This window comes from Mustelus asterias, chromosome 13 (assembly GCF_964213995.1).
Source record: "Mustelus asterias chromosome 13, sMusAst1.hap1.1, whole genome shotgun sequence".
NCBI lineage: Eukaryota > Metazoa > Chordata > Chondrichthyes > Carcharhiniformes > Triakidae > Mustelus > Mustelus asterias.
In genome coordinates this window covers 22,088,055-22,103,518 of record NC_135813.1, presented here as the reverse complement: position 1 = coordinate 22,103,518, position 15,464 = coordinate 22,088,055, and the positions used below count along the sequence as shown (strand labels likewise).

The 15,464-nt window shown below is 39.1% G+C and overlaps 1 protein-coding gene across 1 annotated transcript in view; it reads right to left on the bottom strand.

Moving 5' to 3' along the window:
• Positions 1-2,290: 2,290 nt before the first annotated feature.
• psmb7 (proteasome 20S subunit beta 7) overlaps positions 2,291-15,464 on the bottom strand; it is a 60,537-nt gene continuing 47,363 nt past the window's right edge. Inside the window, exons 7-8 of the mRNA XM_078226507.1 lie at positions 7,527-7,678; positions 2,291-2,545 (exon numbers count right to left, since the gene is read on the bottom strand). Coding sequence (XP_078082633.1) covers positions 2,434-2,545; positions 7,527-7,678 — 264 coding nt within the window. The 3' untranslated portion in view covers positions 2,291-2,433. The remainder of the gene's footprint in view (positions 2,546-7,526; positions 7,679-15,464) is intronic.

Genomic DNA, 15,464 nt, shown 5'->3' with positions numbered 1-15,464 from the left:
TCCAATTCCCATTCTTTTTATTTATTCTTTCTGGGGGGTGTGGCTGTCACTGGGTGGGCCACATTTATTGCTCACCCTGATTGCCCTTGAACTGAGTGGCTTGCTGGGCCATTTAAGAATCAACCACATCTGGACACGTAGACCAGACCAGATAAGGACAGCAGATTTTCTTCCCTAAAGGACATTGGTCAAGCACATGGGTTTTTACAACATCATTAGACTTTCCAATTCCAGATTTTTTAAAAATCAAATTCAAATTTCACCATCTGCCGTGGTGGGATTCGAACTCCCAGGCCTCTGGATTACTAGTCCAGTGACAATACCATTATGCCACCGCTTCTACCGTATTAGTTACCATTACCTTTAATAGGAATCAATATCATATATCCACTATGGTGGTGGGCTGCAAGGAGAAAATGTTTTCACCTTGCTCGAGGCTCACACACTTGGGTTTGTCCTATTTTCTTCACAGCAGTTTAATTTAATGAACTTGAAACCTAGATTGACCATTATCGTTCAGTGTTTTAAAAGCATACATTGTTTTTCTTTCCAATTGGTCACTGTTGGCATTGACAGATGTGTTTGTCAATTTATTATTGTAGTCCCAAGCGAATTTTCAATACACTTTGCTAATTTGGGTAATAGCTATTTGGGTTCCACACAACAGGACTGCCTGTCCATGTTCCTCTCCCCCAGGGACTATACTCACCGTTACGCCCCCAGGGGGATCCACTCAACAGGGTGAACCTGTTGTAAACCATGTTTGAAAATATGTCACGGGTTCAATATCTGGTGGTGGTGGGGGTCTTTAATCATATGGAAATGTATTGCAATGTAGGTAAATCAGTTTCATGCCCATTGTAGGTGTGAATCTGATTACATCGAAGGCGAGGGGCGGTGAAAATCGGAAGTCATGATCTCACCAGCGAGATTCGTGACTTCCAGGTTTCGCCGGATATTGAGCTCCCGCTGCCAATACCGTGGACGGTGAACACGAGCTCAAGATTCTGCCCATTATGCCGGACAAACTTGTTATGAGAACGTTAACTTTAAAGTCACATCTCTTCCCCCTGAAAAGCAGAGTTCACGGGTGGTTTGATTTCCTTTTGGGAAATTGCTCTCATTGCTGATGAGGGACTATAGCAAACACTGACTGCATGTGGGAGTCACATAGTATTTCACAATACCTACAGGGATTAGCAAATGTGGCGTAATTACTGGTACCAGCATGGCTCAGTTGGTACAGCGCAAAAGACCAACTCCAGGATAACAGAAAACTACATTGCAGAGATGCTATTCTTCAGGTAAGATGTTAAACTCAGACTCTAAAGTAATTGGGCATGCGTGTGTGTGTATGTAAGTGTGTGTGGGTGTGGAGCACTTTGGGATATTCAGAGTTGTAATAAATGTAATCTTTTCTTCCTTTTGTCCAATCTCATCAAATATAGATTCAGAGCCTATCAGAATATTTGCGGGTAAAAATGACTGGCAACTTAAATGAATTATATGACATGACTAATGGATAAGTATATTCTCCCACCATGACATATACATTTATACTACTCCAACAATTTAGCACAATTAATGATTAACTTGCAAATGTGATATGCATATCAATATAAACACCCAAATAATATAGTCTCTAAGTAAGGCTGAGTGCTTAACCCTAATCTTAATCTTAACCCTAATATGTTGGCTTATCAATAACAAAATGATGAAATTTGATGTGTGCCATAATAAAAAGGCTTGTGTCGCCCAATATTAATTTTATATGAATTGTTACTAAGCACTGCAGTTGGCAGAGGAAACAAAAAATGGTACAAAACAGGGTGTTATTTATATTTCATTGGTGCAATGTTCATGCGCATGTATGGATTTCATATTAATCTGATAGGATTTGCTTTGAACTAATCAGCACATTGATATTTGGTTTGTATTGTAATTGTCAGTTATCAATGGACTACCAATTTGCTCATATTTAATTGGCAGAGAGACCTTATGTGCGCCGGGTAATGTCGAATAAATGGTGACTATACAGAAAAGGAACATTTTCATTGTATAATCAATTCAAGTCGCTGCGCTGCCCAAACACCCACTCAATTGTTAAGACAACAACAACGTCTAATTTAATGCAAACCTGACCTTTGACTTTCTAATTTAGGCCCGATATTGACTGATCTTTTAACCTAACTGGACGGACTTTGTAGAAATGAGACACAGCTACTATTATATGTACAAAAAAAGGAATATTTCCCGGTAAATTTAAATAACACACAACTTATTGTGGATGTTAAAGAAATCTTGGAGACTAACTTTATTGTAAAAATTGAACAGGTCTCCGATTTACACGTTCCACTTATTTCAATGTACAGACACCTGTTAGAGCTTTAATGTACATCCACATCAAGGAGGTAGAAAAAAGGGTCAGATTCTTCAGGATGTGTCCATTGTGTGTACCACTTCCTCCACAACTTCGAGTTCCAGCGGAGCAACTTTTTCCGTCAGGAACCCCGTTATCCCCCTCCTGTACTTGTAGTTGCCTTGCCTGGTGAGGAAAAAAAAAGATATAATATACGGCAAAACACATACTTTCCCGGTAATAGGACATTTCCTCTACAAGTCATCCTCTTGTCAATATGACAGTACTTACTTTTGTGATTTGTTTTTTAAAGAAAAGCAAAGTTGAAGTATATGGCTACTATCAGCAAACTATTTTAAATAGATGCACATAATTGGTTTCAGTTGCTTCACACTATTTTCTCCCATGTACAAAATTCTTTGCTGAAAACAATGCCATGGTTTTGCACATTCTTAAAAAAGCCCCACCATCCTATTGGTAGAAACTAGAACTTGCGACAAAATTTAAGATTCAAGAGGTCTCCCTTTTAAGACAGAGGTGAGAAAACTTTTCTATGAGAGGATCATTAAAGTGTGGAATTCTCTTCCCCAGAAGGTAGTGGAGGCAGGGTCTTTAAGTTTATTCAAGACCAAGTTAGGTAGATTTTTGTTAGACAAGAGAATCATGTGTTATGGGGACAGACAGGAGTGCACAGCTGAGGCCGCAACCAATTCAGCCATGATCTTATTGAATGGTGGTACAGGCTTGAAGGGGTGAACAATCTACTCCTGCTCCAAAGTCCTATGCTGGTAAATGTTGTCAGAAGAAATAAGAGCGGCAACAAAACATCTGCACTGTTAAACAGATGTTATACATTTATATTAAAATTCCTTTATAAAATATCCAATTCAGTCAACAAGCTGGAGTGTATTAAACATTTATAATTTAGTAAGCTTCAAAGAATGCCAAACCAAACAATCCATTGTATTTCTGGGAATATTATTAACTGTTGAAATTAGGATGAAATACATTCAGACCAGGAATTTTTAGTAAATTCAAAATTAGTGAGAAAGGTATCCTTACTCCCAGTAACTGGGCGAGAAGCAGAGTTATATAGACTAGTGCGTCTTCTATAAAATTATTCAGTGAGTCAAGGAATGTAGGACTAGTAGAACGTAACTTCTTCGAGAGGGGTGCAAGTTACAGGTATGAAGTACACTGTTTTTTCATGATCCTTGCAAAATCTGAATCAAATATTTTTGAGCTATGAATGAAGTACAAGGATAAGGTACAACACAGCCATGTGGAAAACAGATTAATTATCCTCCTTCAGATGAGGTATTAAACAAAAAGCCTGTGTGTCTATTGCAGCATTTCAGATCTTAGATATCCCAGCCTCAAAAACTAAGGTGTTTCTGGGGTCTTGTCAACATTCCTCCTACAAACAGCACCATCTTTGGTAACAGATTGGTCACTGATCTTATGATAAAAGCAAATTACTGCGAATGCTGAAATCTGAAACAAAAACAGAAAATGCTGGAAAATCTCAGCAGGTCTGACAGTATCTGTGGAGAGAGAATAGAGCCAACGTTTCAGGTCTGGATGACTCTCTGTCATTGATCTCATTAGTGTTTCTGCGAATCTCCAGGGACAAAATGGCTGTTGTTATCTCCATAACAAGAAAATGCAGAAGTGATACCGTGCACTAATGAACAAAACCTATGAAGGACATTTCATGCCTTTGGAATGAAAGAGGAGAGACAATATAAACGGAATGGTATAAATTTAAGGGCATGCAGGAACAAAGAGACCTAGGGTTTCATATCTATCTATCAATCTTTGAAGGTGTCAAGACAAGTTGATAAGGCTGTAAAAAAAAGCACGCAGAATAATTGGCATTTCTAAATAGAAGTTACAGCAAGGACAGCATTGGGCGGCAAGGTGGCACAGTACTTAGCACTGCTGCCTCACAGCGCCAGGGAACTGGGTTCAATTGGGTGACTGTCTATGTGGAGTTTGCATGTTCGCCCTGTGACTGCGTGGGTTTCCTTCGGGCGCTCCGGTTTCCTCCCACAGTCCAAAAATGTGCGGGTTAGGTTGATTTGCCATGCTAAATTGTCCCTCAGTGTCAGGGGATCAGCAGGGTAAATACACGAGGTTACAGGAATTGGGTGTGTTTGTTCTCAGTGCAGGCTTGATGCGCCAAACGCCCTCCTTCTGTACTGTAGGGTTTCTATGATTCTAAGGAAATTATGGTAAATCTTTATCAATGACATCTAACCAGTGGTTCGGTTTTAACTGGAGTATTGTGGCCAATTCTGGGAACCATATTCTAGGGAGGATGCAATGGCTTTGGAAAAGGTCCAGAGAAGATTTACTCTCAACAGAACCAGGGATGAGGGGTTTTGGTTATGTGGAGGGACTGCAGAAGCTGGGAACGATTCCTTAGAGGTTACAGGGAGATTTGACAATAGTGTGAAAACCTCCAAGAGGTTATTTCCAATGGCAGGGTTGGTAACGAGAGGGGACAGATTTAAGATCTGGAAAAAGAACTGACAGTGGGTTGTGAGGAGGAAGCATTTTTATATACACAATGAGTTCTTATGATTTGGAAGGCACTGCCTGAAAGGGTGGTGGAAGCAGATTCAATGGCAATATCCAAAAGGAAAATGGATATATACTTGTAAAGTAAAATGACCAGTGGAATGAGACTAATTGGATAACTCTTTCAAAGATCTGGCAAAGGAATCAGAGACTGAATGGCCTCCTTCTCTGTGGTATGGTATTCCATGTACAGCCAGAGACCCAACAGTACAGATATAATGTTTCTTGGTCTGTGAAGTTGATTTAATGAGAGATGGCTGGAATAGAGGACTATATAATAAACTGTTATCTTATACAAGGCTTTCCAAACCTGGCAATAAATGGGGAGATAGATAGTAGCAGCTCTTTGACATTTCAGAAATGAGTTCTGTAAATCTCATAATTTAAAGAAATTTTGTTGAAAATTGAGCCGAGTGAATAAATGCTGCTATGATGCACAGAGGATTGGAAGTACTTTGTAGATAAAAACATTACACTGACACAGAATGGAACACTTCTTCCTAGATTAATCACAGATATAAACTCTCAACCAAAAGAATCAAATGTGCTACATTGATAAATCAGAGGCTCCTGTGAGAATAGAAAGATCCCAGAACAAATCTGTTATCTGTACTGCGGTAACTGAGTTCGGCTAGTGTAACGGTGTGGTTATTACAAGTGGTAACAACAATGCTAAAGGTGGGGAAAAGTCATACAGCTTCCTCTCCTTTTCAGTGCATCAGCTGACAATTACATGTAAATAAGATTGACTATGTTTGCTGCAGTCAAAACAAATCATTGCCTTCACAAAAACCTTTCACTTAAAATAACTACTGTGACAAGGTACCAAGGACCATTGCTGATTGTGGAATTACATCACAGCATGAATCAATATCCAAAGGAGAGGTGTGGAGGGAAGAAATCGCAGGGAATCAGAAATAAAAACTATATATATATATATATATATATATTTATGTCCTACAGCAGCATAATTAGTGACATCAAGATCTTTATGTACCTTTGTTATCTTTAATTACACTTTTTGTTTTAGTCTAAATACAATAAAATCTCTGGTTAACAACATTAAAAAAAAGTAAAAGCCAAAGTACTATGGTTGCTGGAAATCGGAAATACCTTGCTCAAAAGACCAGCTGAATAAATATCCAAATACTTAATTCAGATACATCTCTGAACCAATGAAATACTACAATATCATTCACTTGAAGATCAAGACTGATCAGGTTGGTTGATCTGTTGTTGCGAGTACTGTACTCAGTAACTATTGCCAAACGTAAGACATTCTAAAATCAGTGTGTTTATTTGGAAACTTTGAATTTTTCCAAGCCAAGTGTTGAAATCTGTTCCCCCTCCTCATGCACCAAAAGCATCAGTGTACGGTATGGATCTGTGGGAATCGGGTATCTGGCAACATCTCACACAAGAGACCATTATTCAGGTTTCATGACTGAATGCCAAAATGTTATGAAAAAATTTGAATGGATGGGGTGGAGTTTTGGGAGTGGAGGTGGTCCAGAGAGCAGAACAGCTGAGCCTGATTATTCCTTATCCTATGTCCACACATGCTGGAATTAGGCAGAGAAATTCTAGTCAATTTTCTCTTCTGTAACCCAGTCTAACTGTAGTATTATTACAGCCACTCTAACCAAGAGCAGCTAACTCAGCATAGGCTAGGGACTAAATCTGAAAATGTCTTCTGACACAAGGTCACCGACCTGAAATGTTAACCATTTCTCTTTCCATAAATGCTGCCTGATCAGCGTGTGCAGTATTTTACATCAGTAGAAAATCTGAAACCTGTATGGTCTCAGCTCTCTCGGTTGCTTTTCAGACTCTCTAACTCTTCTTACGGCTGATGTAGAGCAATAGCTATAATTTTATATTTATGGTCACCCAGAAAATTGAACCATAAGTAGTGAAGTGCATCATTGAGATTCTTCCTTCACATTTGTGAATTGAGCAGAGTCGTTATACGTTCCATGATCTGTACAGAATGACCACAATCATGCACTGACTGGAGAGTTCTAAATTTTCCATTTGTGCATTAAGTATCAAACTTGCCATCATTCAGCCTGAATTTTTACATTACTTTCCCCACTTAAATGAGACACAAAAATGGTTTTATAAGAATGTAATATTTATATTTACCTCAAGAGATCTGGCTATTAGATGTTTTACAAATGGTATTTTTACTTCTACAATTTTCCCACTTTACAAAATTAACAACATCCAATGCAGGCAATACAGTGCGATTTCATCCTCTTTTGTAAGGTTGCTTCTTGTTAAGCCTCTGACAAAGGCACACCGGCACAATTTATGTTTAAGAGACTGCATAGACAGTCTTCTGTCAAAGGCTCTCTATCCCTCCTACCACACTCTACACCTGCCCCCACTCTGACACCATGTCCCCACAGGAAAAACTTCCAGTGGTCTTGGGAAAAACCTGGAACCCACCATACTAGGAAATTACTGATGCAATCTATATCTATCACCTAGCACTGCATCACTGTTATACAATTTTAAATTGCAGAATTTCCATGGAGTGAACAAAGAAATATAGTGCAAAAGAAAATTAAAAGTTGCTTACCGTACACCTTTTTTATTGGCAATGTCGAAAGGTCTTAGGTAATCCAATTTATTCTTCATTATCACACACAAATCAATGTTACTTCCTGACCCAAGATCACTGAAAATACCAGCAGCAATGGCATCTCGTACAAGCTGCTTAGCCTCTTCCTCCTATAAGGAAAGTTTTATAAATATGTCTCGTCAATTGGAGTGAAGGCAGAAAGTTAAAATAATTTATAAATTGTTAAATATGAAAATATCTATGCATACATATACATTTGATTATAACTGAAGGATAATCTGATTTGTCTTTAGTTACAAAGACCTACGTGCAGACAGTAGTTATTGATACTTTGCACTGAAGGATAATTTGAGGCACTTTGGAAAATCGAACAGGAGTTTTCCTGCTAGCTATTATTCCAAGAACTCCATTTCATATCCTTAACGCAACACTGCATTACATTCACAATTAAACAGCAATAGCTCCCTCTATTGGGAGAACTACAGAAATGAGTTTACTTGTACATCTGGCTTTCTTATTGCAATCATTTTCCAATTTAAGTAAATTACTGATATTTTGCCTGTTATTTTTCACCAAACGTAACATACGTGGGAATGCATGTGTATGTTAAGGAAACTGTACAGTCTTAATTACTTTTTTGTATATGAAGTGAATCTGCTCACTGTAGATTTAACAGTTTACCATCAGTGCAACCTACCACATGTTTTGCGACATCTTGCCTGGAAGTCAAATAGGAAGTTAAAAGAGAAAAGATATAGAAATTTAAATTGAGTTTAACTTCTTGTTTTCACAAGTTACTGGATGATGCTTTTTAATACAGTCACATACAAGAAGTCGCAAGTTATACTCCATGTGATTCTGCCTTTGTATTGACCAAGAACAAAAGTTACATACAAATCAGCTTTAACAGTCTTACCCTATTGAAAACACTGGATAGCACACATGAACTAATGGTGCATGATTTTGTATTCTGCAGGAAGATCACTTAAAAGGTAATGCAGTTACTATGTGCACACAATGCGCAAGTGAATCCGAGGAGAATCCTAAAACTATCTCAACAACAATCAAGCCTATTCCCTCTGCATCATATGCATTCTCTTGTGACCTGCACAATACATGTGGTAGTTATTAAAAACATTCATATCCTAATGCCTTTATCTTTGAGAGATTTGTTCAGGGGCACACAGTACTTTTAAATTATTAAACCTCATGATTTTGCAGATTTGTTTGCTTTTTTCTTGTATCACAGATCTTTTTCCAAACCGAATTAAAAATGCATTCAGCTAACCAATAAGGAAACTAGCACATAATTGACTTTAGATTGAATTTGTGTACATTTTAAGTGAGTCTGTTAGGAGATGTTACAGCTTTAAACCATCAGTATTGATATTTGTGGCAAACATAAGCAACTGGCAATTAGCAGAATCTTTATAATAGAAATCAAAACCATGTCAGGCACCCATAAAACCCAAGTTCTCAGGAAAGGTTTGAATTTTCGATTGCTTTCTTTAGAAAGAGACAACTTCACGGCGACTATGAAGAAAATCGATAATACTAAAAGTAGGAAATAAAAGCAGGAAAAGGAATTTATTCATCATGTGAGCATTAAACCACACACCAGCTCAACAATGAAGGCTGCTTACTTCCACCTCAAAATTATCGCACTGACACACACTCCTAACTTGCTAACACTGTTGAAATCCTCACTTACGGCTTTGTCACTGCAAAGCTTTATCTCTTCAACACTCCCATTGTCAGCCTCCCATTTCCATTCTGACAAAATTCTAACACATGGAGCACATTACAGCTTGCATTTTGTTTCTTTTCATGGGGTGTAAGCATCGTTAGCTAGCCCACCAATTGCTGCCTATTGTCTTTGACATGGTGGTGGGAGCCACCTTCTTGAACTGCAGCAGGCCATGTGGCACAGTACACCCACAATACTGTTAGGAAGGGAGGACTTTGACCCAGCGACAGTGAAGGAACAGTGATATAGTTCTAAGTCAGGACAGTGTGTGGCTTGGAGGGGAACTTGTAGTTGGAAGATGTTCCTATGTACTGCTACCCTTGCACTCCTAGGTGCTAGAGTTAAGGTTTAGAAGGCGCTATCAAAAGAAACCTGGTGAGCTGTTGTAATGCATCTCATGATGGCCGAGCGGTCTAAAGCACTGCGTTCAGGTCGCAATCTCCTCTGGAGGCGTGGGTCAAATGCACATAGGAGACGGGGTGATCTGATACGGTGGATTCATAATGGGCTTAGTGGTAGGAGAGAGAGGGTGATGACAGATGGCTGCTTTAGTGACTGGGGGCCAGTGACCAGTGGCGTACCACAGGGATCCGTACTTGCCCCCCTATTGTTCATCATTTATATAAATGGCGTGGATGACTATGTGGGGGGTAGGATCAGTAAGTTTGCCAATGACACAAAGATTGGCTGGGTGGTTAACAGTGAGGTTGAGTGTCTTGGGTTACAGGAAGATATAGATGAGATGGTCAAATGGGCGGATAAGTGGCAGATGGAATTTAACCCTGAAAAGTGTGAGGTGATACACTTTGGAAGGAGTCATTTGACAAGGAAGTATACTAGGAAAGATCTGACACTAAGAAGTTCCGAAGAACAAAGGGACCTTGGTGTTTTGGTCCATAGATCTCTGAAGGTGGAAAGGCAGGTTAATAGGGTGGTGAAAAAGGCATATGGCACACTCACCTTTATCAATCGGGGTATAGATTACAAAGGCAGAGAGGTCATGACGGAGTTATATAGAACTTTGGTGAGGCCACAGCTGGAATACTGTGCAGTTCTGGTCGCCACATTATAGGAAAGACGTAAACGCACTGGAAGGGGCGCAAAGGAGATTCATCAGGATGTTGCCTGGAATGGAACATTTAAGTTATAAAGAGAGGTTGAATAGGCTTAGTTGTTTTCTCTGGAGCAGAGAAGACTGAGGGGTGACCTGATTGAGGTGTTTAAGATTATGAGGGGCATGGACAGGGTGGATAGGGAACAGCTGTTCCCCTTAGCTGAAAGATCAGTTACAAGGGGACACAAGTTAAAAGTGAGGGGTGGAGGTTTAGAGGGGATTTGAGTAAAAACATTTTTACCCAGAGGATGGTGATGGTCTGGAATGCACTGCCTGGGTGGGTGGTGGAGGTGCAATGCCTCACATCCTTTAAAAAGTGCCTTGATGAGTACTTGGCATGCCATAACATTTAAGGCTGTGGCCAAGTGGGATTAGGTGGGAAGTCATGATGTGGAGATGCCGGCGTTGGACTGGGGTAAACACACCTGACTCACCTGACGAAGGGGCAGCGCTCCGAAAGCTAGTGGCTTTTGCTACCAAATAAACCTGTTGGACTTTGACCTGGTGTTTTGAGACTTCTTACTTAGGTGGGAAGGTCAGGGCCTTTCATGTGTTGATGCAGACTCAATGGGCCGAAGGGCCTCTTCTGCACTGTAGTATTCTGTAATCTCATAAGTGGTACACACTGCTGCCACTGTGCACAAGTGATTGTGGGAAAGTGTGTTTAATGCTTTAGGTGGGCTGTTTTGTCTTGAATGGTGTTGACTTTCTTGAGTGTTGTTGGAGCTGCATTCATCTAAGCAAGAGGAGAGTATTCCATCACACTCTTGATCGGTCTTTTGTAGATAGTGGACAGGCTGTGGGGAGTTAAGTGGTTAGTCATCACAAAATTCTCAGCTTCTGACCTACTCTTGTAGCCCCAGTATTTATATAGCTGGCCTAGTCAAGTTTCTGGTCAATGGTAGCTTTCAGGATGTTGATGATGGGGCTTCAGTGATAGCAATGTTATTGAATGTCTAGTGGGCTTGGTTATACTCTCTCTTGTTGGAGACAGTCATTGCCTGGCATTTGTATTGCATGAATGTTATTTGCCACTTATCAGCCTGGTCTTGCTGCACGCAGGCATAAACTGCTTCAGTATCTGAGGAGTTACAAATGGTACTGATTACTCTGCAATCATTAGCAAACCTTCCCACTTTTGGCTTTATGTTGGAGGAAAGGTCATTGATGAAGCAGCTGAAGATGGTCGGGCCTAGGGTACCACCCTGAGGAACACCTGCAGTGATGTCCTGGGGCTGAAATGATCAACCTCCAACCCTCTTGCTTTGTACTGGGTATGATTCCAACCAGTGGAGAGTTTGTCCTGTTATTTCCATTGACTTCAATTTTGCTAGGTGCTACTACTCAAATGTTGTTTCAAGGGCAGTCACTTTCAATTCACCTGAAGGAACATGCCAAACTCCACAGGCTTTATTTCCCAACATATTGATCTCAAAACTCTCATCTTCAAATTCATCCGTGGCTTCACCACCCATCTTCATAATCTTCCCCAGCCCGACATCTCAGATAGCATCTTCTGGTCTTTAAATTTTGGTCTACTGCCTATGTTTATCCTTCAACTGCTCCACAATTGATTATAATCTTAAACCACCCCGACATACTGGAGGGGCCATAACGGTAATGTTAACACAGCATCAAAATTATTAAACTTGTTTCAATACTCAGTCCAAGAATAAGTAGAAACAATTCAAGTTTCCAAAAAGACCGTGCAAAATAAATTCTCATTAAGTGCAAGGTTTAGACATTTTGAGACCAAATAAAAAAATACCATGACTGTGCACTATTTTAAATACTATGTTAACTGCTCATATACGTAGTTAGTGTTGATGGTCCCTCGTATCCATCAGTTATTCAAAAATATGGATTTTCACACGCCAATTTATTCTTATGAACCTGGAAAGAAATAGGATCTGGTTCAATAGGAATTTTAAAAGTCTTGTATCTGCAGTGCGGTTTTGCTAGCAAAGCAAGAAAATGTAAAGTAGATTTCCTATGACATTGCTCATGGGTACTTTGAGGCTTGAAGCATGTTATTCCATAGAAGTTGTCTCTACTGAGCTGATGCCGCCAGTTTGTTTTTCATCGCATACTCGCAGCTGTCTCTTAAGGGCTTCATTTATCCATCAGGACAACAAAAGACACTAAGGTTGTGGGCTTGAGGGTTGGAAGGTTGAGGCTGGGCTGGTTCTGTTGGTGCTGCTTGTGTAGCACTGTGTGTCTTCTGACACAAACATTTGAGAATCAAGGAGATTTTGCCAGAACTATGGATTGTGTGTCCATGTCACTGGCACTCAGCATACAGGGCCAAATTAAAAGGTTTCCAGCTCCCTGGACAAGCTACCCTGGGATCCCTCAGACAGTATTACACCTTTCTTTTCTATCTGCTCTCTTCATTCAGTACCGTTACTACTCACCCTCTGGAAGACAGAGTGAGAATAATTCTGGCAAAATCTCCCCCCAGAATTATTACATGCTTTGAAGCCTATTTTAAGGAAATATACATTTGTGATGGGGTGGGGAGAGGAAATATCACCAAAGCTGAAAGGAGGTTGATTTTCCCCCCCAATAATCTTAATTGGCTTTGTGCCATCATATGATTAACTGGATCAATTAGCAAAGTTACAGGCTTACCAAAATCACAGAATCTTCTAATCATACACACGGTTGCACAGAAACAAGACTTTCAATCGAGACAGATGTGTCTTTGGAGATGATTGGCGTGGGAAAAATAATGGCATAACATTTTTAAAACTTTTTGTATGGGCAGCCATGATCCAACTACATAAACTATTTTAGACAGCCGTTTTCTTTCCCGGCTAACTCAAGTCAATTCTAAGTGGAACTCTTTAGCTGCAATGTCTTCAGATTTTTTCTAAAACGTTTCAACAACCAGTGAAGACCCAATTTTCAAAACGAAGCAAATTCCTTCATCTTTTAGCACAGAGATCAGACACACAATTTTCAAGATCAACTGCAAATGCTGGCAAATGCTATTATTAACATCACTAACTTAATACACAGCGAAAAAACACAATTGCTTACAATAACTTACTTTAGGCATCTCATCCCCTGGAGTTTAAGTGTTTTACCTTAAAGGAGCCTGCACAAAATGATGCTCTACAACACAAGTCATCTGTGACAAGCAGCCTTTACAGCACTATCTGTTCACCTCCATCAGACCATCACAGAATGTGTCCCTGGGCTCTTATGTGCAGCTCGATTTACTGCCAGATGACAAATGAGCAGCACTTGCACAAAGTGTGAAAAGGTCTACACCAGACATGTAACGGTCACCTCAGCTGTATCACAGTGCACAGCAAGCTTAAGCAACACCAAAAGTCATTAAATTGACCACTAATGGCCACTTTCAGAAGGTACCAAAGGATTTAACACTGTGTGAAATAAATAAAAATCTCAGCATGTACTGCTAATCAACAACTGTGTTTGATAAAATATTTATAACATTGCCAATCTGCTGCATTTAATACAAGGAGGCACTCTAAGCATTGTCATTTTAGAAAGTGATTTATATATTGCTGCAGTACTGAACTTCATGTAGGTTCGGTTACTGGTATACAATCTGAGATTATACAAATTAATTTCTGACAGCTGTATATTGCATCTGTGCTCATTATCTGAAGAATTGCACACCAACAGGAATTGGAGCTTATCGAGGGAAGAGTCTAGACCTTAAAATAGCCTACTGTTGTCAGGAATTCTGAACTTGGAAGCAATAAATTTGTGTACACATATAACAACCAATTTGAAGCATCTGGAACTTTAAGCAACCATCAACGAGCAGTGAATTTTACCACCACATCTTCCGTACGAAAACACAAATGTTTGAAACTTAGAAACATCTTCGTTGGAAGAAAATAAGTGTAGAATAACATTTCTATTGCTACTGCTACTCTGTACTTATCAACATATTTTCATTTAGGGGATTTTCACAGTAACTTCATTGCAGTGTTAATGTAAGCCTACTTGTGACACTAATAAATAAACTTTAAAGAAAGTATTTTTGTCTTTAAGGTAAAGATTCTTGATAAGCTCCAAGCTGGCTATTAAAAATGTTTTCATTTAAGACAAATAAAGGTTTAACAGTAATTTGAGCTAATTTTTAAATTTAAACTATAACAAAAAACACTTACATTTCTGTAGCAGCATCCATGACTGCATTTGTCTCAAAGGACTTTATAGCCAATAAAGTACTTTGAACTGTGGTCACTGTCGCAATGCAGGAAACTCGCCAGCTAATTTGTGCACAGTACATGCCCGCAAACAGCAATGTAATGATGATGCTGATTGAGGGACCAACTGGAGATAACACCTCTGTTCTTTGAAATAGTGCCATGGGATGTTTTACACAAGAGGGGCCATTCGGGCCTCAATTTGATGTCTCGTCCAACAGAGGCAACTCAAACAATGCAGCACTCCCTCAATACTGCATACAAACGTCAGCTTTGATTTTTGTGCTCAAGAAACGAGAGTACATCTTTAATATGTTTTGTGCGCTCAATATAATCTATAACATGATTTTCTATTCAATATTATTTAATCTACAAGATAATTGGGTATTATTTGCATTCAGCTGTTAAGCAGTTTAAACTGCAGGATGAGAAGCAGGCAATCCTCAATTGTTAATACAAACTATAGTTAATGCCAAGTTATATTTTTACAATGGAGTAACAAGTTTTTATGCAAGCTGAAACGTAATGTATACACAGTTTAAATTATCCTAACCATGGGAGGGTATAATGTTACTGCTAATTTTTGATAGCTATCCAATGCATTTAATGAAAATGACTCAAAAGCTCAATATTATGCTCAGAAACTCAATATTATGTTTTACGATTGGCAATCCTTCAGCAATTTTATGTTTAACTAAGTACTTTGAAATTTAGTTTATTGGAAAAGATGATTTTAATATTTATATGCTTGTGAATTTAAAATTTTTATTATGTATTTAAGTAGCAAGACTAAGGAGTTCTTTAGTCACGATGTATGTATAAACTGTTCAAGCAATTTCTAATACTTCCTCTTCTGACCATTTTGTAGCACCTAAACGATGTTA